This window comes from Trichosurus vulpecula, chromosome 3 (genome assembly GCF_011100635.1).
Source record: "Trichosurus vulpecula isolate mTriVul1 chromosome 3, mTriVul1.pri, whole genome shotgun sequence".
NCBI classification, from domain to species: Eukaryota; Metazoa; Chordata; class Mammalia; order Diprotodontia; family Phalangeridae; genus Trichosurus; species Trichosurus vulpecula.
The window spans coordinates 210,002,029-210,029,453 of record NC_050575.1 but is presented as its reverse complement, the minus strand read 5'-3'; the positions used below and the strand labels follow the sequence as shown (position 1 = coordinate 210,029,453).

The window sequence follows — 27,425 nt, the reverse complement described above, 5'->3', positions numbered from 1 at the left end:
CTCTAGTTCATTTTATAGATGAGGAAACTGAGGCAAACAGGGTTAAGTGACTTGTCCAGGGTCGCACAGCTAATAAGTATCTGAAGCTAGATTTGAACTCAGGAAGATGAGTCTTCCTGACTCCAGGCCCAGAGCTCTATCCATTGCACCACCTAGCTCCCCTCTTAAGAAACACTTGCTGATTAATTGATTGACAGATTTGAGGGAAGCTGATGCTGGTTAGAATGAAATACCCTCTCTCCAGTTGGCTCTTCAGAATCAGCCCTTTCTTTATTTAATTTGGTAAGCAATGACTATTGTAAGAAATCCCAGGAATTCTAACTTTTCCTGCCTCTCAACCATTTTTGTTCTTCCACCAGATGAGCCAGCTGTACTTGAGATGGAAGACCTCGATCGCTTGGCCATTCGTCTTGGGGATGGCCTGGACCCTGACTCTATCTCCTTGGCTTCTGTCACTGCACTTACTACCAACGTCTCCAATAAGAGGTGAGAGCAAAATTAACCCTCTACCCCAGGCACCTCAATCACCAGCAGGCAATAGACTTCACCAGGCTTTACCAAGACTTGGGGTGGTGAGGAAGCAAGTGCCTGAACCCATTTCCCATACCACTCACCATGGTTCAATGGAAAGAGTGTTGGAGTGGAGGCAAAGGGCCTCTGTTTAAATCCCAGCTCTGCCATTTGATATCTGTAACCTTACTAAAGTTATTCAGTCTCTCTGGGCCTCAGTTTCCACATCTGTAAGATCTGGTGGTTGGATTAAATGTCTTCTAAGATCCCATCTACCTCAGATTCTATCATCATCTTGTATTTATTTTCAACTCCACCCCCCTCCACAACCCATTGTCTATGGGAGGGTAGAACAAAGTTGGCTGCATAACTCATATCCCAGACCCTATGAGTCTCTAGAGCTTTTATTGGACTCCCTTCCCTCTCCAGACCAAGCCACACCACTGAGGAGTGTGCATTTCTTCCCCTCAGGTCCAAGCCTGACATTAAGATGGAGCCAAGTGCTGGACGGCCCATGGATTTCCAGGTAGGTTGGGACTTGAACTCAAATGCTTCTCAGACCTGGATTCTCTTGAGTTCATCTAGCTTGATGGGTTCACAGGCTATGTGCAGGTATGGATCTCAGGGTCATAGTAGTAGTGTCCTTATGATCTGGCAGTCAGAGGAGGAGTTGGGAAAAAAAGAGGCATTTGTCAATATAAATTGTCATGATCATTTGCTATTTTTTAATCTGCTTTAACTACCTAGATGCATGTAGGAAAAATTGGTCCTGTCTCATGCTGACCTAGAAGAGGACTGGAGAAGTTTGATTAGTGGATAAGGTAGATTTGTTGTTATTGAGTCATTTAAGTCTTGTCTGACTCTTCATGACCCTGTTTGGGGCTTTCTTGGCAAAGACACTGGAGTGGTTTGCCATTTCCCTTTCCAGCTCATTTGGAGATGAGGAAACGGAGACAGAGTTAAGTGACTTGCCCAGGGTCACACAGCTAGTAAGTGTCTGAGGCCAGATTTGAACTCAGGAAGATGACTCTTCCTGACTCTAGGCTTGGCACTCTATCACTGCACCACCTACCTACCAAATAAGGTAGATGTCTACCACCAAAGAGTTGTAGTGATCTTGGGCAAGCCAGTATTCCAGGTCTCAATTCCCTCATCTGTAAAAGGGTTAAACTAAATGATCTCTTGACTCCCTACTAATTACAACATTCTGTAACTTAAAAGAGGCAGCATAGAGTAGTAGGTTGGATGTGGGACTTGGAGTCAGAAGGTTTGAGCTTGAATCCCACCTCAGACACTTGCTCAGAGCCTCAGTCCCCTCCTCTTTAAATGGGGCTAAGGATATTTGTACTACCCTACTTCATAGGATTGTTGTGAGCAAAGTGCTTTGGAAGCCTTGAAGTACTCTGTAAGGGTGAGTTATTACTGTTGCTGTAAGCAGAGCATCTCCTCGACTTGATACAATACTAAAGACAACGAGTTTGCTATAAAATCATAGGATTTCACAGAATGGATGCTCCTTGAAGGCAGGCCCTGTTTCACATTTGTCTTTGTTTCCCTAGGGCAGAGGTGGAAAGCCTGCAGCCTCAAGACCACATATGGTCCTCTAGGTCCTTGAGTGCAGCCTTTTGACTGAATCCAAACTTCACAGAACAAATCCCCTTAAGAATAGGATTTGTTCTGTAAAACTTGAACTCAGTCAAAAAGCCACACCCAAGGACCTAGACCACAGGTTCCCCACCCCTGTCCTAGACCTTAACAATGCCTTATACACAGTAGGCACTTACTAAGTGCTTGTGGCATTGAATTGAATCATAAAGTGTCTGGATTGGAAGGAGCCTCACAGGCCATCTGGTCCAGCCCATACTTGAACAAGGATCCTCTCTGTAACAACCCTGACAAGTAGTCAAGCAGCCACCACTTAAAAACCACTAGGAACCCACTCAGCAGCCACTCGAGGCAGGTCGTTCTACTCCTAAACAGCTTTAATTGTTAGGGAGTTTTTAAAGTTGAGCTGAAATCTGTCACTATGCAACATCTACCCCTTGCTCACAGTTCCCCCCTGGGGAGCCAAGCAGTGCAAATTTTAAGCCTTGTCCACAAATACTTGGAGACAGAAATCAAGTACCCCTTACATCTTCCCTTCTCCAGGTTATATAACCCTGACTCTTCCATCTGACCTGAGTGTAGCATGACACCCAGGACCATCATTATCCTTGTCACACTCCCCTGAAAGTATCATGGGCTGGAAAGTCAGTTTCCCAGCTCAGCTGCACACACCAGCCTCCCTTCTCTAAGCTTCACCCAAACAATGGCTTTTTCCTCAGCTACCAGAGCATTCTGGCAGTGTGTAGCATTTTAGAATTCTGACAGCCTTTACAGACCTTATCAGCTTTGTGGGAAGCAAGTGAAAGGACCAGGAGGACTCCAGAAAACTTCTAGACTGCTGTTGTATGCCCTTAATAGCAAATATTTTATACGAACTCAGTTCTTGGAATAGTCATTCACTAAAATAAACTACCTTATCATGCTCCCAGAGGAGAGAAAAGCTGGTATTATTTGAATTGTTCATGGTGTTCCTCCATTAGGAAGCAAGTGTGTTCCACACTGGAGCATTCCAAATTACTCCCACCAGGAAAAACAAAGCACTGAAGTTTCCAAACCACCGCCCAACAAAATGCCAAAAGGTGGAAAAAGGAGTGACCTGGCATTGTGGAAAAGGTTGGTGTAAAACTTCCCCTAAGGCAGTGTAGTGAAATTGAAATAGTACAAGGCTGTTTGTCACAAGGAGCTCTTGGTTCTGGAGCTGGCTCTGCCACTAATTGGCTCTGTGGCCTTGACAAGACTATCCCATTGCTCTGGGCCTCAGGTTTCTCATCTGTAAAATGAGGAGGTTAGATTCAATGAATTCTAAGGTCCCTCTCAGCTCTAAAATTCCAAGATTTGGTGACTTAGGTCTCAGTTTTTTCATCTGTAATATGGGGAGAGTAATATTTACCAATTCCTGCCTCATCCTAGTTTTGTGAGGATCAAAGGAGACAGTGTCTTCCTTGAAATAACCCCATGGGATGGGTAGCAGTAAAAGTAGCTACATTATCAGCCACGTGATACAGAAGAGGGCACTAAAGACCAGTTTATTTTCTGGAGTAAGGGGAATCCTTGCTCAAGGAACTTATTTAACTAATATTCATTGATCTAAAACAAAGGCTCCAGTGAGGACATGCTCACTTCTGTAGCATAGCCACCCTGGTTCCGTTTGTCCTGATTTGGGGACTTGCCTCACAACAAGCACGCACCAAGTCCAATCAGGAGTCAGCCAGCCTGGCCAAGATGGCAAACTGACCACGAGGTTGGATCCTGTTGCCCTTGTGTCAAGGGAAGTCAGGGAGGGAAGAGTCAGATTTATTCACTTCCTTAGGCCCAACCTGTGCTTTCATTGGTGTTAAGAAAGCCAGGTGAGTAAGCCCTCCTCTACATGTGAAAATCAGAGATTGTTCTTCAATTCAAGGAGCTGTCTAAGGCACTGAGATATGCAGGAACCTTTCTGGGGTCACACAAGCCAGCATTTGTCAGAGAACGGACTTGAGCCTAGGTCTTCCTGACTCCAGGGCCAGCTCTCTATCCGCTACTCCATCCACCTCTATTTCTTTATACTTGAGAGCCTACCCAAGTATGCTTTACAAACGGACTCAACCAATCCAAGGTAAGAAAACCCCACATACATATGACTGTACCAATCAGAAGTCAGCCTGTGCCCAAGCTGGCAAAAGCTCTTTGGTAACTTACAGTCATACTCTGTGGATTCACTGTCACTCCTGCCCTCAATGTGTCATTTCCCCCACCTCACGCCTATCTGGGGAAAAAGCCAATGAGCCAGCCTGCTTCAAAAGCAAAGCAGCCTGCCCACATCTATCTATCATGGAGAAAGCTTAGAGTCATTGTTATCCTTGTCCGACACCAACTTCATAATGACTTTTACTGTCTGTTCAAATATGGCTCCCGCAGAGCAAGGTCTTGGCACGTCATTAGGTGAGAAAGCAGACTTGAGATTTGCTCATGGCTTCTTTCAGGCTACTTTGGGAACTGTGCAAAAGAACTGGCATAAGAAATGAATTTGTTAAAACAAAACAAAACAACATATTTTTTTCCTCTTTCAGTTTTTCCAAAGTTGAAAGTATCAAGTACTACCACTAAGGAGAAAAAACAAAACAAAACAAAAAGCACCTCTCTCTCTCTCTCTCTCTCTCTCTCTCTCTCTCTCTCTCTCTCCCTCTCTCTCTCTCTGTCTGTCTCTGTCTCTCTCTCCCTCTCCCCATCCCCCTCTCTCTCAAAGTCCCAGGACACAGAATGATCTGTTCTGGGGCAGGTGAGTGTAGAAGACTAGGAGGGGAGATGGCAAGCAAAAACCCTTCCCAAATACTCAAAAACAAACAAACAAAAAACCCTGTTCTACAGATACTATGATAAACACAGGACAATGCAAGACAAGTACAAATTAAGAACAGTGGGGGGAATAAAGGAAAGCAGCTTGTCCATCGTCATAGGATTAACAATGAATGTCCTCCCACCCATCAGGTAGAATTGTTGTGAGATAAATACTTTGCTGTTTTAATTCAATTCATCAAATGCCAATGAAATCCAAGGAAGAGATAAAAAATAACCAAGTGCCAGACCAGCAAGCTGTTTATAATCTAATAGGATGCATAAGATACAAAAACAAATTGCTTAGAGGCAACTAGTGATAGAAAATAGCAAACAACAAACATTTAATAAGTACATATTAATGTGCCAGACAGTGTTGGGGAGAACAATAGTAATGCATTATGGTTTGCAAAGTGCTTTAGAAATGTCATCTCATTGGATCCTTAGCTCTGGGAGGTAGGTGCTATTACTATCTCCTTTATAGTTGAAGAAACTGAGGCAGGCAGAGGTTAGGCAACTTGCCCAGGGTCACACAATTAGTAAGTATCTGAGACTGGGTTTGAACTCAGGTTTTCCTGACTCCCAGCCCAGCTCTCTAGACACTAAATTACCAAAATGCCTCCCCTTGCAAAGGGAAGTACTAGCTGCTGGGTGGAGGGATCCACTGGAAAAGGCCTAATACAAGAGTTTGAACTGAGCTTTGAAGGAAACTAGGAATTCAAAGAGGTGGAGGTGATAGAGGGGGGCTCTAGGCGTGGGGCACAGCCAGTACCAAGGCATGGAAGCGGTAGACAGATTACGCCAAGGAACATCTAGAAGTCCAGTTTGGATGAGCCAAAGTATGGGTGAAGGGATATATAATAAACCTGGGAGGGTAGGCTTGAGCCAGTTTGTGAAAGGCTTTCAATGCCAGAAAAGCTTGTATTTCCTATAAGGAATAGTGAGCCAATTGAGCAGAAGAGTGAGGGCTCAGGGGGACATTGTCACAGTGGAAATTGAAGGAAATCATTTTGATGGCTAGATGGAGGAGGGATAGGAAGTAAAAGAGACCTGAGTCAGGGTGACCAAATAGGAGGCTATTATACTAGTCTAGGCCAGAAATAATGAGGCCCTGAACTAGGATGGAAACCAAGTGAGTAAATGGAAGGGGATGAATAAAAGAGATACTGTGGGGGTGGTATCAACAGAACTCAGCATCTTATTGGATAAATGGGGTGAGAGAAAATGAGGAGTCAGAGATAGAATGTGATGAGGGAAAAGAAAGGATCCAGACACCATCCTCTAAGAAAGTTTGAGGTGCGAGTGGATACTTTCAATTAGGGGAATTAGAGAATGTTTCTTAAGGGAGTTGGTGCCTGCATTGAATCTTAAAGACAGAGAAGAATCTTGGCAACCAGAGACACAGAGGAAGTGTGCTTTAGGCATAGGGTGGTCTGGGCAAACATATGCAGGTAGGAGAGGACAAGAGATTGTGGAATGGCTAATAATCCAGTTTGACTGGATCTGGGAGTGCATGAAGGGGAGTAACTTTTTGGAGAACCCCAACTGACAGCAGTTTATCCTTTGGGGAACCATAAGCTAACATGAAACAGTAAACAGGACAGCCTTGGAGTCAGGAAGGTCCTGGGTTCAAGTTCTGACTGACACATACATACTGTGTAATGCTCCAAGACAAGAGATCTTAGCCTGGAGTCCATGAACAATTTCAATATATCTGGTATTTCAATATCATTGGTTTCCTTTGCAATCCTATGCATTTCATTTTATGCATTTAAGAACATTATTCTGAGAAAAGCTTCATAGGTTTAACCAGACTGTGCCAAAGGGGTCTATGACACTCAAAAAGTTAGAACATATATCCTACGTCTATAAGTTGCCAAGAAGCTGCTGATCTGCTTTAGGAAAAAGACTTTCCTCACCAGAGAGTTCCCTAAACTAATGAAATCTCACACCTGGATTTTTTTTTTAAAATGTGATTGGCATTGAGATATAAATGGAAATTCCATTGAGGAATGGAATATATATTGTTTTATGTAGCTCACTAAGAAATGGCTACTTTCTCTAGGCTAGAGCTCAGAGGTTCAGTTCTGTGGGTCACATAACTTGCCTTGCATTTTAGCAAGTAGGTGCTTAGTAGGGCAAGTAGGTGGCTCAGTGGATAAAGCACCAGACCTGGAGTCAGGAAGACTCATCTTTCTGAATTCAAATCTGGCCTCAGACACTTACTGGCTGTCTGACTCTGGGCAAGTCACTTCACCCTGTTTGCCTCAGTTTCCTCATCTGTAAAATGAGCTGGAGAAGGAAGTGACAAGCCATTCCAGTATCTTTGCCAAGAAAATCCCAAATGGGGTCACAAAGAATCAGACATAACTGAAAATGACTGAATAACAAGGTACTTAGTAAGTATTAGCTGAATTGAATTGAATTCCTGACCCTCTCTAGTGTCAAGAGAACACTGTATACACTGTACCCTCACCGTCACAATCTGCCCCTTTTCAATGCCTTTCGGATCTTCCTCCAGGTCAGCATCACAGTCATCGAAGCTCGGCAGCTTGTGGGGCTGAACATGGACCCCGTAGTATGTGTGGAGGTGGGAGATGACAAGAAGTACACCTCCATGAAGGAGTCAACCAATTGCCCCTATTACAATGAGGTCAGTGACTCTGCACCCCAAGATATTGGGGGGATACTGGAAGAGGGTCCTTTCCTGCCATACAGAGGTCTTGACTCCCTGCTCCCAGGAGGGGTTCCCTTATCAATCCTACTTAAAAAGAACCTCATGAGATGGGACGTCTCATACAACCAAAGAGCCTTACTGGCAGAGTCCTTCATAGAGTGATATACAGAAATATATATTGACATATATATTGATATAGATATAGATGTTGCTGTATATTCATGTTACATAGTCCTACACAGCCCCTAGGTCTTCCACAGATCACATCAGTCACTGGCAGTCCAACTGCTCTGTGACAGCTTAGCTTAAAGGTCAGTCATCCCACTCTCCAGCCTCTTCCAGGCTCCCCATTAGTCCCAGGTCCACAACCTTTGCTCTATTGGGGTAGGGTACAGAGCCTATGTGCCAGATTTGTTCCTCCCTTCTAAAGAATAACTACATGGTTGCTTCTTAAAGAAGTTTTCTGCCAATGTCTGAACCTCTTTTCAGTTCCTCTGGGAAATTGGAATCTTATGGGCCAGGGTAGGGAAGTGAGTATCAATAATGATCGTATTCCCTCCAGCCATTTGGATTCCCTGCAGGCAACTGGACTTCTAGCCAGGCCTTAAGACTAACAGGAGAAAGTAGAGGGATATTGATAATGGAATTCATGCTTCAATCAATGAATAGGCATATATTAAGTATTTACTATGTTCCAGGAAATCTACTAGATGCTGGAAGTGAAACAACCTCCCCTCCCCCCCCACCCAAAAAAAAACCCATCCCTTTCCCTCAGGGAGCTTCTATTCTATGGGGAAGATATATACAGAATATTTTTAGAGTTTTTATTTTATTTCATTTGTCAATTCAAAAGTATTTAATTTCTCTCTCTCCCACCCCTCCCCAAATGTAAAAGAAGGGGAAAAAGTCCTTGTAACAATGGCTGTTTATCAATGTTTCTTTCATCCTGCACTTGTAAAGTTGATTTTTTTTAACCCAAGTATAAAACTTTAAATTTATTTCTATTAAATTTCATCTTACTAGGTTCAGCCTCATACTCTAAACTGTCAAGGTTTTTTGATCCTAACTATGTAATCCAGTGTATTAGCTAGCTCTCCCAGCTTTGTTTCATCTGCAAATGTGATGAGCAACCTATCTTATCTTTATTTTTTATTTTTTCAGCTAGCAAATTCTCATTTTCTCTTCCTCCCCTCTCAAATTGGAAAAATTAAAGCCTTGTAACAAATATGCATAATCAAGCAACAACAAGTCCCTACACTGTCCATATCCAAAAATATGTGTCTCATTCAACATACAGGAGATGGATAACCGGCTTCATCATTGGCCCTCTGGAATCTGGTTGGTTATTGCAACGACCAGAGCTCTAAGTCATTCAAAGTTCCTTGTCTTTAGGGTATTGTCGTTTCTGAATAATTGTCCTCTTGGTTCTGCTCATTTCACTATGCATCAGTTCATACAAGGATTCCAAGGTTTCTCTGAAGCCAAATCTTTCATCATTTCTTGCAACATGACAATATTCCGTTGTATTCACATATGATAATTTGTTCTATTGTTGAGGTCTAGGGGTACTCAGACCACAAAATTCAAGGGCAAATTACACTGGTCCTGCCTCGAATGAATTTGACCCAAGCCTTCTTTCAGCCAAAGACAAGGCCTATTAGAACACTGGTCCAGTGGGTGAGATTTTAAGAATCCACCCTTTGGTAGACGAGACTAACTCTTTTTATAGAAAAAAGATTTATGGGAAGATCTCGATGGGAGCGGCCAGTAGGCTGGGGTGACTGGGAGATATCAGAGAAGAACTGGGAAGGGCCAGGTGCCCCAGGCAAATGCCGGGGACCTGGGTTATGTGGAAGGGGTCTAGAAGAAATTAAGGGTGTGAAGTGACCTGAGTCTATCCAATCAATGAAAGGCTGGGCTAGGTTAGAGGTAACAGAGAACTGGAGGTTTGGGCATGAGCCACAATGAAAGGCCAGTTGACTAGGATGGATCGATGCCCCAGGTGAACACCAGAGACTTGGATGTATGGGAAAGTTCAAGGAAAGTTCAGGGAGAGGGGTTCCCAGGTCCCATACCCCCATCACTACCAACTGATGAGCATCTCCTTAACTTTCAGTCCTTTACCACTCTAAAAACTGCTATAAATATTTTTGCACATGAGTCCTTTTCTTCTTTCTTTGGAGTATAGGTCTATTATTAGTATCATTTAGTCAAATAGGATGCATAATTTTGTGACTTTGGGGGCACATTTCCAAGTAGTTTTCCAGAATGGCTTGAAATTCACAGTACCACCAACAGCTCCACCAACAATGCCTCAACATTAGGGGCAGCTAGGTGGTGCAGTAAGTAGAGCACCGGCCCTGGAGTCAGGAGGACATGAGTTCAAATCCAGCCTTAGGCACTTGACACATGTACTAGCTGTGACTCTGGGCAAGTCACTTAACCCCAATTGCCCTGCCTTCCCCCCTTCCAAAACAAAAAAAAACAACCAAAAAAAACAATGCCTCAATATGTTCATTCCATCTGTGCCTTTAACAAGTCATCGACACAGAGAGCAAATGGCAGAACATGGATTCAAACCCAAGTCCTTTAACCACAGATCTAAAATACTACAGATTGTACTAGCAAAACATAATGTAAAAAGCATGTTGCGTAGATTAAAACACTTTAGAAATGCAAGGTAGTAGTAGTAGTAGGAGGAGGAGGAGGAGGCACATCCTTGACTGTGGAAAAGTTCCTGACCAATATAAGGGTCTAGTTTTCCTTAAGAGACTCCAAGACAGAAACCCCCAATGGTCTCCTCATGTTTAAAGATCAACCGCCTCCCCCAATATGGAAGCAAATGCAAAGGCTCACCTTCACCAGGTAAGCATCGATAACAATAGCAATGACCAGCATTTTGTCTAATGCTTTAAGGTTTGCGAAACACTTTACTCTCTCATTTGCCCCCCCCCAAAGCAACCTTATGAGGCAAGTGCTATTATTATCTCCATTTTATAGATAAGAACCCCGAGTCTGAGAGAGGTGCATTTACATGCCTTAGGTCACGTGGCTAGGAAGGGTCTGAGCAGGGATTTGAACCGAGGTCCTTCTGACATGTCTAGCACTCCGTTCCCTATGCTGAGCCAATCATTGCATAAGTCTCAGTCACTCTCTGGGGCTCCTATTTCCTTCACTATTCTAACATATCAAAGATCCGTCATTTTTTCCCATGTGAGTATTTCCCCAACATTGAGGTAGATAAAACCCCTTTGTAAACCACCTTCAAGACCTGCTATAACCAAAAAATGAATAGCCTTGTGGCCAACCTGGGGTTGAGCCTCTCACTATACTCACAAGTCAGAACTCACCTAAGGCCAGTCAATAACATACACAGGGCGATGCTGAGTTTAGACTTGAAGCTTTTCAATCTTAGAAGACCTTGACAGAATTGGCATTCTGTTGGTTCCACAGTCTTTGGGAACCCAGCCTCACCTCAACAGCAAGAACCTCTGGAGCAAGACTTTGGCCAAGAGGATCCTCTGTCTGTTTCCACCAAATTCATCCATTTCTTTCATCCCTATGTAGGTCTTCCCTGAGATCCCTACTGGATGGTCCATTGTTTTTCACTAACCCAAATACTCTAGCCCTATATTTGTTCCTTGTCTTTTCCCTGTAAAGGATCCTTCCGTTAGCTTGAAACATTCTCACTACTACATGAACTTTCTTTCTTGTTTATTTAAACAATTGTGTTCCTGGGAGTGAGCTCTCCATTCCTCACAGGCTCACCCTGGGTGGGTTTCCCATTGTCACAGACTCTATGTGGGCTCCTCAAAACCATTCCCAACAAATTCGTGTAGATTCAGCTCAATTCAGCAAAAACTCATTAAGCAAGGTTTTTTATTTGGTTTGGTTTCATTTTTGGTTTGAGTCCAGACCTATGATTTTGCCAATGTGGCACCTTCTGGTATGGAAACTGTTGCCACCAATGGCCAGTGAAGCTCAAGTTGTCTAAGGCACTGAGGAGTTAACTGAGTTTCCCAGGGGGACAGAGTTACTCTGTGCCACAGGCAGGATTTGAACTCAGACTATCCTGACCCTAAACTAACTCTATCCATCATGCCACAAAGACCAAAAAATGAAACTACGGCCCATGAAAAGATTTTACATTCTGGAGGAGTGGGGGAAGAAAGCAGAAAAGAGAAGGAAAGACACAAGTACTTTTATAGACTTTTTTTTATAGACTTAGGTCAACTTCATCCCATCATTGACAGTTTTCTGCATCCTTGATCTAATGTGTGTGAGTATAGAAAACCAAGGCCTTTCTTAGTCTTGTTGCTTTATGCAAATCATAATCACATCTCCATTGTCATAGTGAGGAGCCCAGCACCAAACCAAGGAAATGTGGTTTGGGATTTATTCAATCAACAAACACTTATTAACCACTTCCTGTGGGCCAGGTAGGAGCTGGCCGCTAAGTGCTAGGAACACAAAGACAGAAGCAGAAATCATCCCTGCTCTCAAGGAGTTTATATTGCAACAGGCAGATAAGCAGTATAAAGGCATATAAAAGATAAAATGTATATATAATCAATGAATAAGCATTTATTAAGTGCCAACTATGAACCAGGCACCACGCAAGGTTCTGGGTCCATAAAAACAAAAGCAAAAGAGGGTCTGCACTCGAGAAGCTTATATTCTACCCTATCTCTGTCTCTGTATCTGTCTCTCAAACCTCTCTCTCTGGAGTTATCTCTCTGTCCCTGTGTTTCTGTCTCTGTGTCTCTGTTACCCAGGGTCATATGGATATTAAGTGTAATTGTGATATTAACAACCCTTGGTCCTCTTCATGCCTCCAACTTACACAAAGACTAGTTCCTCTCTCTGGCTACTGGGGCCACACTTCCCCCCTCCCACTCCAGGCCCTGCTTGCCTTGGCCCCAGGCCCAGAGATAAGGGATGGGTTCTACCGGTACTGGCCTTACCTCGAGGCCCCTGTAGCTGCTGACACTAGGGAGCAATGAATGCTGATTACTCTTGATTGACATCAGTCAATGAAGCAGTTGGTTCGGACATAGCCATCTCTCAAGGTTGTAAATCAGGTTCTATTGTGTCCTGGATTTTGCAACATCCTGCTCCTATCAGCACTGGCCCAGCCCTAGGGGCAGAGTGCCAGGGATCCTTTCCAATTACTGACTCCTGTCAAGCAAGGGGTCCCCCTCCCCAGGGAGGAACCAGGCCCTGTCCTCTCCTTTGTCCTAACTCCATGGCTAAGGGGAAATGGCAGGTTCTCCTGTCATCGCCCAGAGCCATGCTGGGGGGTACAGACAGGCACTGCCAGGAGGAAGGGTCTGGGCACTGCTAGCTGGGTGACATGTAGGCCTGGGTCCTTCCCCCCCCCCAGTACTTTGTCTTCGACTTCCACGTCTCTCCTGATGTCATGTTCGACAAGATCATCAGGATCTCGGTGAGTGTGGGCAGCGGCCCTGAGTGTGCAGCTGAGAGAGGAGGGGGCTCAGGGCAGGAGAGGCTGAGAGCAGGAGACACCAGCAAGGCCTCTGAGGGCAGCCTCTGCTCTGCCAATGTCCCTCCCACCCCACGGCCCCTTCCACCCTCCCCAAATCCATTTAGACAGTTCCCAATGACTCATTGCAGTCAGGCTGAAGAGTCGAGCTGGCCTCTCAATTTCCCAAATTCCCAGAACAGACCGATGTACTCACTGCCCCCATCCCAGTTTACCCAACCCCATCCCCTGTGGATGGACAGCCCTCTAGCTACTCTGACTGGTGGCTGCCGATTCTGCCCGGAAGGTGATTCACTCCAAGAACCTCCTACGCAGCGGAACCCTCGTGGGGTCCTTCAAGATGGATGTGGGAACTGTGTACTTGCAGCCGGGTGAGTAGAGTGGTCACTAAATTGGCCAGCATCTAAACAGGGAACCTGGTGAGTAATCCGGCACAATACAGCATAATTCAACCCACTAAACCTTAACTGAGCCCTTATTATGGGAGTGTGGGGGTGGGAAAGGCTGCTCGGGGAGGAGGATTCAAGGAGGAAATGATGAGTTATTACCCAAGACAGCAGAAAAGCCAAAAAGGACCCTTGAGGCCATCTAGGTTCATTTTACAGGGAAGGAAACTGAGATTCAGATCACTGAAGTCACTTGCCCAATATCTCACAGCTAGCATGTAGCAGAAACAGGATATGAACCCAGGTCCTCCTACTCCAGAACCAGGACTCTTCTCACTACATAACACTGCCCCCCCCCCCAGAACTATCATAAGACAGAGCTGGGGCTCGTCTAAGCCAACTCCCTCCCATTTTGCAGAGGAGAAAACAAAGGCTTAGTTCAAGGGTGGGGAAGCTGCAGTCTCGAAGCCACATGTGGCCCTCTAGGTCCTCAAGTGTGGCCCTTTAACTGAGTCCAAACTTTACAGAACAAATCCCCTTGATAAAAGGATTTGTTCTGTAAAACTTGGACTCAGTCAAGAGCCTGCACTCCTGGGTTAGTCGATTTGCCTTAGGTCACACAGGAGTATCAGGATTCCTCCCCAAGTTGACCAACTCCAAATCCAGACCCTTTCTGGTACACATTACTGCCTCCTGTGCACACTTATAATAGAGCCCAAGGCCAAGTGGGACTAAATGCGGAGAAGAGATTCAGATAAATCAATATGTGAAACATGAGACGCAAGAAATCATTTTCATCTGAGCTGAAAAAGGTTCCCAGAATTAGCCATTTAAACGAGACCTTTAAGGAAGAAAATGATTTCAGCCAGTGGGGCTACTGAAGGAGTAGATTCTAGACCTTCACAAGCAGCAGCACACAGCCATTGAGCAGCCACAGGGGGATGGTTGGGGCGAGAGGTGCTCCTTAGGAAACCAGAATTTAGAGGCACTGACAGCACTTTTCATTCATTCAGCAGCAGAGAAATGCCCAATGTCGGCACCTGGTTAGCAAGAACAGTTGGTTAAAATAGGAAGCTACCAAATGGCCCTTAATTGGGGGAGGAGGAACAGGAATCAACATGCATTTATTAAGCACCTACTGAATTGCAGAGCAGGTGCCATGACAGAGTTTCCTCAATACAGGAGTTCTCTATAACAGTGAAACTAAAATACAAAAGACTCTGAGGCATGAAGAAGAGAGTGCTGGCCTTGGAACCTACAACGTCTGGGTTCAAGTCCCACCTCAGACAACTGTAAAAAAGATCCTGATTTGTTTTGGTGGAGAGAGGTGTTTGTTCATTTGTTTTCTTTTGTCTCTTTAATCCAGGAGTTTCTCCTTATGTCAGCGAAATCACAGCCCTGGTCATTATGTCTGTTCTCTATGTATGAAGCCCTGGGGACAGGGGATGAGGACTAGGCCTGTAATTTCACTGGTGTAGGGAAAAACTTCCAAATAAGGAAACTTTTCTCTATCAAAACAAATCGGCTCCTTCCCTGCAATTTACAGCTTCAGAGAGTTGCCTATTGATCTGAGGGGTTAAGTCATTTGCCCAGAGTTTACATAGCCAGCATGTCAGAGGCAGGTCTTCCTGGCTCTGAGGCCACTCTATCTACTCTGCAGCACCGACCAAGACAAAGTAAGACAAAGACAAGCACGACACGGTCCCCGTCCTCCAGAAGCTCTCCTTCCACACCCACCTTGTCTGCCCTCGACCCAGGATGACTTCCCTATAATATCCTTAGGGATGGCTCGGTAGCACCATAGTGCACAGAGTGCCAGGCCTGGAGTCCTGACTTCAACTCTGTCCTCAGACACTTATTAGCTGTGTGACCCTGGGCAAGTCACTTCACCATGTTTGCCTCAGTTTCCTCATCTGTAAAATGAGCTGGAGAAGGCAATGGCAAACCACTCCAGTGTCTGACAAGAAAGCCCCAAAGGGGGTCATAGAGAGTCAGAGAGGCCTAGAACAGTGGGACAACAATAACATAAGAAGCTTTAAAGTTTGCAAACCACTTTATATAAATATCATCTCGGTTTTCTCTTACAACAACCCTAGGAGGTAGGTGCTATTCCTACTCTCATTTTACGGATGAGGAAGCGTGTGTAGACAGAGGTTAAGTGACTTTCCCAGGACGATACAGCTATTAAGTGTCCAAGATTGGATTTGAACTCAGGTCTTCCTGACTCTGGGTCCAGTGCTCTATCCATAGAGCCTCCTACTGCCTTCTAGCTGCATGGAGTACCTAGTCCTTGCAGTGGTTTTCTGCACATAGCGACCACTTGACAGGCAGCCAAATACCCGCAGCTTGATTAATAACTGTTTGCCTACACCCTGATGAGGGCCGCAGAGACCCAAGGAGGAGAACGTAGCATTCCGGCACTTGAGGCGGCTCACGACAGGCCAGTAAGTGGACACCCCTGGTGATCAGCAAGGCACAGGCATCCCAGTAAATGTATCAGTTGGGAAGGAGGAAGAGAATGTACATGATACCCTCAAGTTAATAAGTAACCACTGACGTGGCTCAGTGAACAGGAACTAACAAAGTGGCCGAGTTTGGCACGTGGCCATGCACTTGTACACAGCGATTAGTCATGCATCCTCAGCTTGTGACATAGGAAACAGTGTATCGGACCTAGATTTGGATCGTGGTAATGCTGCTGTATGACCTTGAACAAGTCACTTGGTCTCTCTGAGAGCCTCATTTTTCTTCTCTATGAAATGAGATTGGACCAAAGAACATCTAAGGTTCTTTCTAGATCCAAATTTATTATTCTGTAAATTCAGCGAGCCCTTAGAGCCTCAAAGGAAATGTAGGTACCCTGCTACAAAAACACATTGGAGTCCCCGTTGGTAGCTTTGCCTCCAGCTTTGCAAATACTGCTTAGAGCGGTATCTTCTCAGGGCTCAGCAAACTCTTAGATCGTGATGGTTGTAAGTAATGTGCTTGAGTGCCCCTTGTAGGCCTAAAGCTTAGGCAAAAGAAGAGAAAAAATGTGGAGGAGTAGGAAAAGTACATATAGTGGGGAATGATGAAAAGAAATGACACAACTGGCCGACACCTGCTTTGTGCGGAGAACCATGGGAGAGACTAGGTACTTACTCTATGTAGCTAGATGGTAGCTGGGTGGCTCAGTGGATAGATACCCAGTCTGACCCCTTGTCAAGTATCTGATAAACCTTATAACATAGTTTAACGTGGTATGGAAGAAAGAACAACAAACTTGTAGTCAAAAGACCTGATTTCAAGTTCTCACTTTGCTGCTGATTAGCTGTGTGTGTGACTCTAGACAAAGCACTTCAACCTTTCTAAGCCTCATAGACATCATCTGGAAAATAGGTAATGATACTACTACCCACATCACAGTTTTGTTAGAAGGAAAGTACTTTGTACTTGGTAAAGGCGAGCCTTTAGAGTCGATGCCAGTCGTGTCTATACAACCTGATGGGGGACTGTAAACATGAGTGGCTGAGAATCTGTTTCATCACAGCATGATGGTTGGGCAGGGTCACTGCTTAATTAGGTGTCATTCAGGGAAATGAACGTCTAAATTATCTTCCTTCCCCCGTATTTTGTGCTGGTGTGACTGTTTAAAGGTCCAGATAGTGATGAAAGCCATTCCTTTACTGCAGGCTTTCCCCACCACGGTCAAACAAGGAAGCAGGACAAGTGTTGTTTTTGTGTTGTTGTTGTTGTGTTGTTGTTATTGTTTAGTCATTTCAGTCATGTCCAACCCTTCATGACCCCATCTGGGGTTCTCTTGGCAAAGACGCTAGAGTGGTTTGTCATTTCCTTCTCCGGCTCATTTTATAGATGAAGAAACTGAAGCAAATAGGGTTAAATGACTTGCCCAGGGTCACACAGCTAGTAAATGTCTGAGGCTACATTTGAACTCGGGTCTTCCTGACTCCAGGCCTGGCACTCCATCTACTTTGCTACCTAGCTGCCCCCAAATATTGCAATCCCCATTTTAAACATAAGCAAATGCTGAAAGAGTGACTTGCCCAGGATCTAATGGCACATCAGTTAGAGCCAGGGATTAACCCCAAATATCCTGACTAATTTCTGCGCCCTTTTTTCATTATGCTTCATTGTCTGACATCTATATAAGAAGCTATCCAAGCCTCACAGATATAGAAAAGGTTAGGTGCTAAATTTTCACTCTGATTGGGGCTAGTTTACTATTTCTCCATCAGTCAGAGCATAGGGAACAAATATGAAGTTTCACATTTAGCCTAAAAAATAAGCCTTGCAAACGCCTAAAGTCAATAAGATAAATGAAGGAGTATTGACTTCAGTTGGATTTTTCTTTTAGTCTGTGTCTACATGATCCCAAAGCAATCAGTTGACAAATCAATTAAACAATAAATTAATGAGTCAACCCAATTGTTTGATTAAATTAACTCAAAAGCCCAATGTGGACACCAATTTGAATTTTGTTCAGGCTTCCATTTGGGTATATTCTTTGTAATTTGTATCATGGTTTCAGTAAACATGCCCTTTTAAAAAATTAGTACACAGAATCAGTTTCACAAGTATAAGATAGAGAAAGAATGGTTGGTAACAGTTATTCATATGAAAAGGAGTTGGGGGTCATAGTGAACCACACTTTCAATATAACTCAGGGGATTATAGTATCATACATACATTTAGGTTTGAAAAAAACACTACAAGTCATCTAGTCTAACCTCTTCATTTACAAATTAGGAAACTGAGACCAAAAGAGTTGGGTGAGTGACTTACCCAAGTGAAATGATTCTCATTTCAGGTATAGATAGCTGTCAAATGCTACCCAAAGTCACCCAGGTGATAAATAGCAGAGCCAGGATTTGAAACTCAGGTCCTCAAACTCCAAATCCAGTATTTTTTCAACTACGGTAGTTTAAAAAAATCTAATATTATTTTAGGTTGCTTTAGGAAAGGCAAAGTATCCAGGACTAGAGAACTTAGAAGGGCAGCAGGCAAGGTCTGTCACACCTGGGTGAGGGTGGCACACAGTCCAGCACACCTCTCCTTAGATCGGATTAGATTAGATTGGAAGAACTGAAAACTTTCAGGTCCTTAGAAGTATCTCTGAAAACAGCTGGAGGCTAAGTAGGGTCACAAAGAGTTGAACACAACTGAAACAACTGAACATCTAAGTTGCTTTATTTCACCCCGCCCTTTTGTGGGTTCTGTTACTTCAGGAATTGTTTTAGGTATTCATAAAGGTTCTGGGGAGAGCTCAGGTGAGTCACCAACTTCACTTTTTATTAAGTCTAGGAATCAGCAAAACAATAAATCAAGGCCTGATTTGTAGTACTTGCCAATTCCTGAGGGGTAAATGTTCACACTGAAAATTTAGTAATTGCTTCTCATGAGACAACTCCAGTTGGCTCCAGCACACACCTGGCTCTTAGACTTTTTAAGATGTCCACTGGCTCCCTCCAGGGTTTAGCATCCTTACCAAATCCTGCAGTGAAAACTGGCTTGACAGCCAGATTGGCCTTAAATAATGAGTTACCTAAAACCTGTCTGTCCTGGTTTGGGGGGAGTGGGGAAGGGAAGTTGTGGAACCTGGTGACAGTGATAGAATACAGTTCAGTTTGAGGGGTGCACACAGAATCCATTAAGCTGCCTTTAATTCCTCTGGCCAGGTCTGGACACATGGAGGCAAATACTGGGATGTCATTCAAAACCCACAATAGAATCATAGAAGCATAGATTTAAAGCTGGAGGAGACTCTGAGACCAACAAGTCCAATACCTTTATTTTATATCTGAGGACCATTGAGGTTAAGTGACATGCCCAAGGTCACAAAGGCAGTGAGTAGAAGCAGCAGAATTTGAACACAGGTCCTCTGCAATCCTCTCTTGAAAATGAGTCCCACTGGCTCCTCTCAGCCTGAAATCATTCAAATCTTGGATCAATACTTGATTCTCATAAAAATAAACAGTGCCTTCCTTCAAAGAGCCAATATCCTGCTATAGGGATAGAAGGCAGCATGATATGGTGGAAAAACACTTAAATTTGGAGGCAGAAGTCTTGGGTTTGAATCCCAGTTTTGCCATTTACTTTGACCTTGGGCAAGTCATGTAACATCTTCGGGCCTCAGTTTCTCTATCTGTAAAATGAGGATTTGGACTAGATTGTTCTCTAAAGTTCCTTCCAAGTCTAAATCTGTTATTATATTAAGTATGTGATCTTTAAAGTCCCTGAGACTCAGTTTCTTAGCTTATTTCTGACCAGTGAGGCGCCTCCATATGCATAGTCAGCCGGTGCAGCTCTTTTTCCTAGATACCCCCGTTGCTCCTCTTTTCTTGCAGCCTTCAGTGCTTCCACAAGACAAAAGTTACTTTCTTTGTAATATATAGTTTTACATTCATTTTCACCACAAAGTAAAACTCACTAAATCACAAACAGCAGGTCATGAGTAAAACACATAAGTATGAGAGAACTTTAACTGGTTAAGAAATCAGTTATCAGAACCATAAGTAGGGGAGTGGAGCTAGGGTTTTTCCCTAAGGCATTGAAATTCAGAGGACTCTGCCAACATGTGTACCCAGCAGTATCATAGAAACAGCTGGCCTTTGCACCTAGTTTATTGTTGTTCAGTCATGTCCAACTCTTCATGGCCCCATTTAGGGTTTTCTTGGCAGAGATGCTGGAGTGGTTTGCCATTTCCTTCTCCACCTCATTTTACAGATGAAGATACTGAGGGAAACAGGGTTCAGCCCAAGGTCACACAGCTTATAAGAGCCTGAGGTCAGATTTGACCTCAGAAAGATGAATCTTCCTGACTTCAGGCCTGGCCACTCTATTCACTGCACTGCCTAGCTGCCCTAGCACCTAGTTATCAAAAGTAATTAGTTAAAATAGGAAGTTAGGTGCCAACCCAAGTAAGCCCCTCCCTGGCCCAGCCCTATCTGGACATTCCCAGCCTCCCCATCCACTCATGGTGTCCCAGAGTCTTTGACCAAAAAGGGGTTGGGAGGGATGCGGGGAAGAACTGTCCCAAGGTCTCTAGCCATTATACAGGGCAATATCCAAATCCCCTGTCATCCTCTCCCACTTTCTCCAGGGTTAGTTTCTGTCAACTGGCAAACTACTTCATAACAGCTTCCTGCTATAGAGCCTTCTGCCATCCACCTCTTCTGATACTATATCCTCCAAGCTGGTATTGGCAGAAACCCCCGATCAGGAAGCAAGAAATGACCAAAGGCGAGTAGACCCCTGTTTTCTTGTGTTAGGATAAGGTTCTTAACCTGGGATCCATGGACCATACTACCCCCTAAGGGATCTGTGCATTTACTTCAGGGGGTCCATTAACTTGGATGGAAAAAGATTATATCCTTATTCTCACTATCCACTAACTGAAGTTTTTAGCATTTCCTTCGATTATGAATTGATTTGGAAAAATTTATTCTGAGAAAGGTCCATAGGCTTTACCAGACTGCTGAAAGGGGTCCATGTAGAGATATGCTGGTAAATGTTTCACAACCAGCTCCTCTGCCCCCCAGAAGTTCTTATGCTTTTAAGTTTAATCTATATTATTAGCATGTTTTCCATCACTTTCTTAAGTATAGACAATCAACAAAACAATATGGCTCAGTGAAGACAAACCCTTGGTTGTAAGCTCCCAGCAATAGACTCAGTGCATAATCGGAAATGAGAAAAGGGTGGCGGGGCAGACCCTCGCTCCCAAAGCACGTACTACATTGATCCACAGGATCTAGAGATGGAAGCCACCTTAAAAGATCATCTAGACCACGTGCTCATTTTACAGAGGAGGAAACTAGAGTTAAGAAGAGGGGAAATTACTTACCCAAGGTTACCCAGGTAGTAAGTGGCAGAGCTAGAATCCAAGCCCCTCTGACTCAGGCTGATTAAGCGGCTCACCACCCAAAAACCTCAGCCTAAAGCCTGGCTTCTCCACTTTTCATATTCTCTTAAGATACAAATTACCCTAAGACATAGTCATACAATCAGTTAAGGCCCCAATGATCAGTTCACAATTTAACAGGGATTAGTTGCTAAACTGAGTTTCTCCACTGGGGTGACCATGAAAAAGTGAGACGGCAGGAGGGAGGTGAGAAACCACTGATAAAGGGGGTGGGAGGGCATTGTCAGGGCCAGGCTATACAAAATCATGCAGCCTTTGGTTAGAACAAACACAGATTTGTGTGAATTATTTGGCAAGTGTAGGGAGCTCAGGGGGATGCAGACTACTCAGTGCCTGTATTAAGGCCCCTGTGACAGTCAGACTTCCCCAAATGCAGAGAGAAGCTTGATAGTAGATTTTAAAATGTAATAAAGTTCATTTTAAAGATACTTTTATTAAGAGTTCAAAACAGTGAATTAAAAGTAAACTAATGCGGACTCTACATATTTGTAATGGGTTTTGTTTTCCTTTATCAATGGGTGGGGGAAGGGAGGGGAGGGGACAGAGTATTAGAAATTGAATATAAAATTTAATTTTAAAAAAGTATAAATGAAAAAAGATCAAAGTAAGTTAATGAAAAGACTTACCTTTATTGGATCAACAGGTAATGAGTTTTTTAAAAAAGAAATTAACACCCCCCAAAAACATTTGTTTAAAATGAAACGGTTTTATTAATTAAATTGTCTCGGATAGCACTCATTTCCTTATTATATAGGGTGCAATTTTAAGCTTTAGCATATAGGCTATAGCACAGATAATTTATTAGTATTAATTTTTAGTGCATATAATCATAAGTATTATAATAGAATGTGTATTAATAATATATAATATATTATACTATGAATATATTATTATATAACATTAATAATAATTAATTAATAAGACATAAGTTGCTGTTGTGCTATTATTAGTATGCTATTATCATATTAATATACTCACATACACAAGTATAATACTATTGAATTATTTCAGTCACTCTGAGGCCCATAAGGGCACATAACGGAGCTTCCTCCAACAACACAGAAATCCTAGGGAATTTGTCACACAGCCAGCAGGGTTTGAACCTGGGTCTTCCTGACTCCCAGTCTAGCAGCCTCCTAATCCAGTTTTTCTCTCATTAAACTCCATTTTTTTGCTTTGTCTAAACCTGATTTTGTCATGTGGACAACCTTCCCCATGTAAATTTGATGGACAACTCTTCTGTAAATTACAGTTTTAGAGAGATGCCTGGGAAATTAACAGCCTGTAAAGACACAGACAGTATGTGTCACAGACAGAACTTAAATGGGACACTTCCTAACTCCAACACAAATCTTCTCTTAGAGAGCGATGTAGTGATTTAAAATCATTGACTTCCGAAACAATAACATCGATAAAAGTCTCACTTTATTAGGTTTTTTTAAGCCTTGAGCCATGTTTTTTTCTGTACCCAGACAGGTGTTGTTGTTTAATCAGTCATGTCCAACTCTTTGTGACCCTATTTGGGGTTTACTTGACAAAGATACTAGAGTGATTTGCCATTTCCTTCTCCAGCTCATTTTACGGATGAGGAAACTGAGGCAAACAGGGTTAAGTGACTTACCCATGGTCACACAGAGCTAGTAAATGTCTGAGGCCAGATTTGAGCTAGGAAGTTGAGTCTTCCTGCCTCCAGGCCCAGAACTCTGTGCCACCTATCTGCCCCTCCCAGACAGGTATTATCTGCCAATGTGTAGATTGGTTACCCTATTTGTAAATAGGTTTGTTTCTGTATATGTATCTTAACATAGACCTATAGACATACGTTGGGAAGGAAGACTATTAGATAGCAACAGAGTCAAGTCAACAAGATTATTAGGTACCTACTATTAAGTACCTAATAAGTACTATTTATTAAGTACCTACTATTAAGTATATTTATTAAGTACCTATTATTAAGTCAACAAGCATCTACTAAGTGCCAGGCACTGTGTTAAACACTAGGTATACAGAAAAAGGCAAAACCAGTCCCTGCCTTTGAGAAGCTCACAAACTTACAATATTTGTCATATGCAAACAATTAGGTACCAAAAATGTACAGGAAATACTGGAAATAATTGGAGAAGGAAGGCACTAACATTAAGGAAGAATGGAAAAATATTGGAAGCACTGGTTTTCAGGGCCTTTGAGGCACTCCCAGGATACAGGATGAGCCAGAGGGGTCAACCACAGCTCACAGCAATACTGTAGAGATCATCATCATGAACAGATGCAGATTATGTGATTCTGGGGTGGTAATGGAGGTTGACCACATCCCCTGAGGAATAGTTACATAGATGTGAGGTATAGCAACAGAATAATGAAACTAACTCTCTTCTGTGGTTTGTGAACTGGCCCTGTAAACAGTTCCTTAAAAAGTCATTCCAAGGATGCTTTGAGCAACGGTGGCTTGAAAGTATTTATGCAGCATTGTGGATAGTATGCTGAGTGTCGAGTCAGGAAGATCTGAGTTCAAATCCACCCTCAGATGCTTACTAACCGTGTGATCCTGGCCAAGTCATATAGCCTTTGTCTGTCTCAGTTTCCTCAACTGTAATATATGGATAAAAATAGCCCCTACCTTCCAAGATTGTTGTGAGAATGAAATAATGTTTACAAAGTGCTTCTGAAGCTTTAAAATGCTACATAAATGCTAGCTATTATTAAGGAGACAACAACTGAAGGATTTTTCTATGTTTGACTATTTTTTAAAATCCCTTTACTTTACAGTCATACTTCCTCTAACCTGGTAATTTAGCTGACTTCCCAGCTCTGAATGAACTCAACTTGAATTATGGTAAAGAGATAGACAGGGGTTTAGGAGTATGAATCAGTAACCATTCCATAGCTAGTAATCTCTGCTTGTTCCAGGAGCTAATAGTATTTTCCTTAAATGGGCTTTCCCCTTCCCATTCTTTTCACACCCCTCCCAGAAGAAGGGTAAGTTAGAATTCTGAGAAATGGGTGCAGCAGCAAGATCCCTTACCTCCATCTGCAGAACACCAGTTCCATCACAAGTGGGCTATCCTGTCAGACCCAGATGACATCTCAGCTGGGCTGAAGGGCTATGTCAAGTGTGACATCGCTGTGGTGGGCAAGGGAGACAACATCAAGACCCCCCACAAGGCCAATGAAACCGAAGAGGATGACATTGAGGGGTGAGGACTCCCATCTCATCCCAATCCCACGGGTTTCCTGATCCCAACCCTTCCTTTCCTACTGCCTCTGATCCAGCAGAAATACACTTTCCCTCAGAGCGGCAGCCCCACATGGCCCCTGTCTTGCCTCCCATGATATCCCATCTACTTCAGCAGTCCCACATAGTCACTGTCTGTTCCAAGGTTCCACAAAGATACAAGCATTTTTTTCAGGAGCCTCAACTAATCTCCCAGAGGCAGCCAAAGGCATGTGCTGCTTCTCCTTCTCATTCTAGGCTTCCTTTAATGCTTGAGTGGGAATAGAAAAGGGAGAAGGGGAAGAACACAAGGGCCTGGGAATGTTTACTCCATCTGCCCATAGACAGAGGGCAGAAATCTAAAGGCAAACAGAAATATAGAGGGCATCTATTTGGCATACAAATGCCTAAATCTGAGAACAATGAAGGGTTGACAGGGGCTGAAACACATTTGGGTCCTGGGTACAGGGAGTCAAAGAATCTGGAGCAAGGTAGGCAGAAAAAAAGACACAGGTCCTAGCTGAGGGGAAAAGGGGAGCCTGGCTGCAAGGTCCCCAGCTGGATGTGCTGGCAGGAACTTACTGCTCCCCGAGGGGGTGCCCGCCGAGCGCCAGTGGGCCCGTTTCTATGTGAAGATATACCGGGCAGAGGGGCTGCCTCGCATGAACACAAGCCTCATGGCCAATGTGAAAAAGGCATTCATTGGCGAAAATAAGGACCTCGTCGACCCCTACGTCCAAGTCTTCTTTGCTGGCCAAAAGGTACCTGCGGGGTGGTGCTCAGGATATCAGTAGTTCTGTCAGTTAATAAATATTTATTAAGCATTTACTATGTGCCATACACTGTGCTGGGGATACAAAGAAAGGCAAAAACAGGGCCTCCTTCCCTCAAGAAGCTCATTAGTCTAATGGGGGAGACGAGATGCAAACAGCTATGAATACACAAGCTATATACAGTGGTATATAGAGGCAACCTCAGAGAGGTAACCTCAGAAGGTAGACACTAATAGTTGGAGTAAGGGGAGATGGGAAACAGAAGTTTGAAGCTTAGATGATAAGTCTAGCAAGGATCTCAGAGGAGGGCAGATGGGAAGCAAGGTCTTATCTTTCATTCCTTGGACTTGGAACCTCTCTCTAGAGGAAATATTCTTAACCCATGGTCTATGAACTTGGTAGATACAGATATAGATATAGATATAGATGTCGATGTAGATACAGATATAGAAGTCGATGTAGATATAGATATAGATGTCAATATAGATATAGATGTAGATGTAGATATAGGTATAGGTATAGATGTCGATGTTGATGTAGACATAGATGTAGATATTGACATAGATGTATGTATGTGCATGTTCTGATAACCATGTTTCAATATAATCCATTTCCTCTGGAATCCTATATAAATTTTATGCATTTAAAAACATTGTTCTGAGAAGGGGTTCATAGTCTTCACCAAACTGCAAAATGTGGCCATGATACAAAAAAAGGTTTAAAAATTCCTGCTACAGAGTTGAGACTGAGAATTAATAAAATCAAGAGTTTGAGAGCCTAGGGAAATGAGAACACAAGGAGGAAGGGGGATTGGAAGAAGGAGGGCGAAAGGACACAAAAACCCACAGAAAAGATATGAACTTATTGGACCCTTGACATTCAACTCAATTCAGGAAGAACTTACTAAGCTCCTACCCTGTGCCAGGCAGTGTGCTTGGTGCTAGGGATACAGAGATGACAGCAGCAACAAAAGGAAACAGTCCCTAGTGGACGTGGCAAAGACCTCAAAACACCACAATAGTCAGATCCCCTAACTTCAAAGGGTGGGGGGGACTACAGTGGACAGATAAGGGAGAATCAGGATAAAAACTAGGGGGGGAGGTGGTGAGGAAATTTATATAAAGTATATTCTCTCTCCTTTCCCTGACCCACCATCATTCCCCCATCTGGACAGGGCAAGACATCTGTGCAGAAGAGCAGTTATGAGCCCTTGTGGAATGAACAAATCGTCTTCACAGACCTGTTCCCTCCACTCTGCAAACGCATGAAGGTGCAGATCCGGGACTCCGACAAGGTCAATGATGTAGCCATTGGCACCCATTTCATTGACTTGCGAAAGATTTCCAATGACGGAGACAAAGGTCAGTGGTAAAGACTGGGAGAGACTGATGGCAGATAAGGAGCAGCGAGGAGGGAAGTAGATAAAACCCTTGTGGTAGATGGGCAGTCACATCCAAGAGCTCTCAAGGCAGAGTGAGCAAGTTGGATCCCTTATGGTGAAAAGGTTTAGCCAGCAGAACCTGATTCACATATTATGTGTATATACATGTGTGTACATATACACATATATGTATTGTGTATGTATATATACACACACATACATAAATGAATAGATGAATAAATAAATAATTTTTAAAATAATAAAGAAGGTAAAAACCAATATTGAGAGGGCAAGGAATGGAATGGCTGTCAAGCTACTCAGAGGAGGCTGAAGCCCACCTAACTACCTCTAACCCCTACCCCTCTGCAATCCAGATGACAGGGATGGCCAGGAGAACTCTCTTGGAAGATAAATTGGACTAGATGACCCTCAGGTCTCTCCCAATTCTAAGATTCCTTTGTTCTATGAGGTTACCCTAGAAAATACTGTCCTCACCTGTGCCATTCCCAGTTTATCTTTATCTTGGGGAGTTTGGGGAGCCAGACCAATGATTTCTTTGATACAGGGAATTTTCTATGAAGGAAAGATGATCTTATAAACTCCTTCTACAAAGGCAAATTGAGTAACTTTTGCAACATAATTTT

At 43.4% G+C, this 27,425-nt stretch overlaps 1 protein-coding gene across 5 annotated transcripts in view; it reads left to right on the top strand.

Annotated features, from left to right (window-relative positions):
- Positions 1-27,425, top strand: part of OTOF (otoferlin) — a 175,145-nt gene that overhangs the window by 103,734 nt on the left and 43,986 nt on the right. For all 5 annotated transcript variants that reach the window (XM_036750429.1, XM_036750426.1, XM_036750428.1 and 2 more), the window contains 8 exons: positions 360-486; positions 982-1,036; positions 7,451-7,582; positions 12,990-13,052; positions 13,396-13,480; positions 24,451-24,610; positions 25,202-25,388; positions 26,575-26,761. In XM_036750429.1, coding sequence (XP_036606324.1) covers positions 360-486; positions 982-1,036; positions 7,451-7,582; positions 12,990-13,052; positions 13,396-13,480; positions 24,451-24,610; positions 25,202-25,388; positions 26,575-26,761 — 996 coding nt within the window. The remainder of the gene's footprint in view (positions 1-359; positions 487-981; positions 1,037-7,450; positions 7,583-12,989; positions 13,053-13,395; positions 13,481-24,450; positions 24,611-25,201; positions 25,389-26,574; positions 26,762-27,425) is intronic.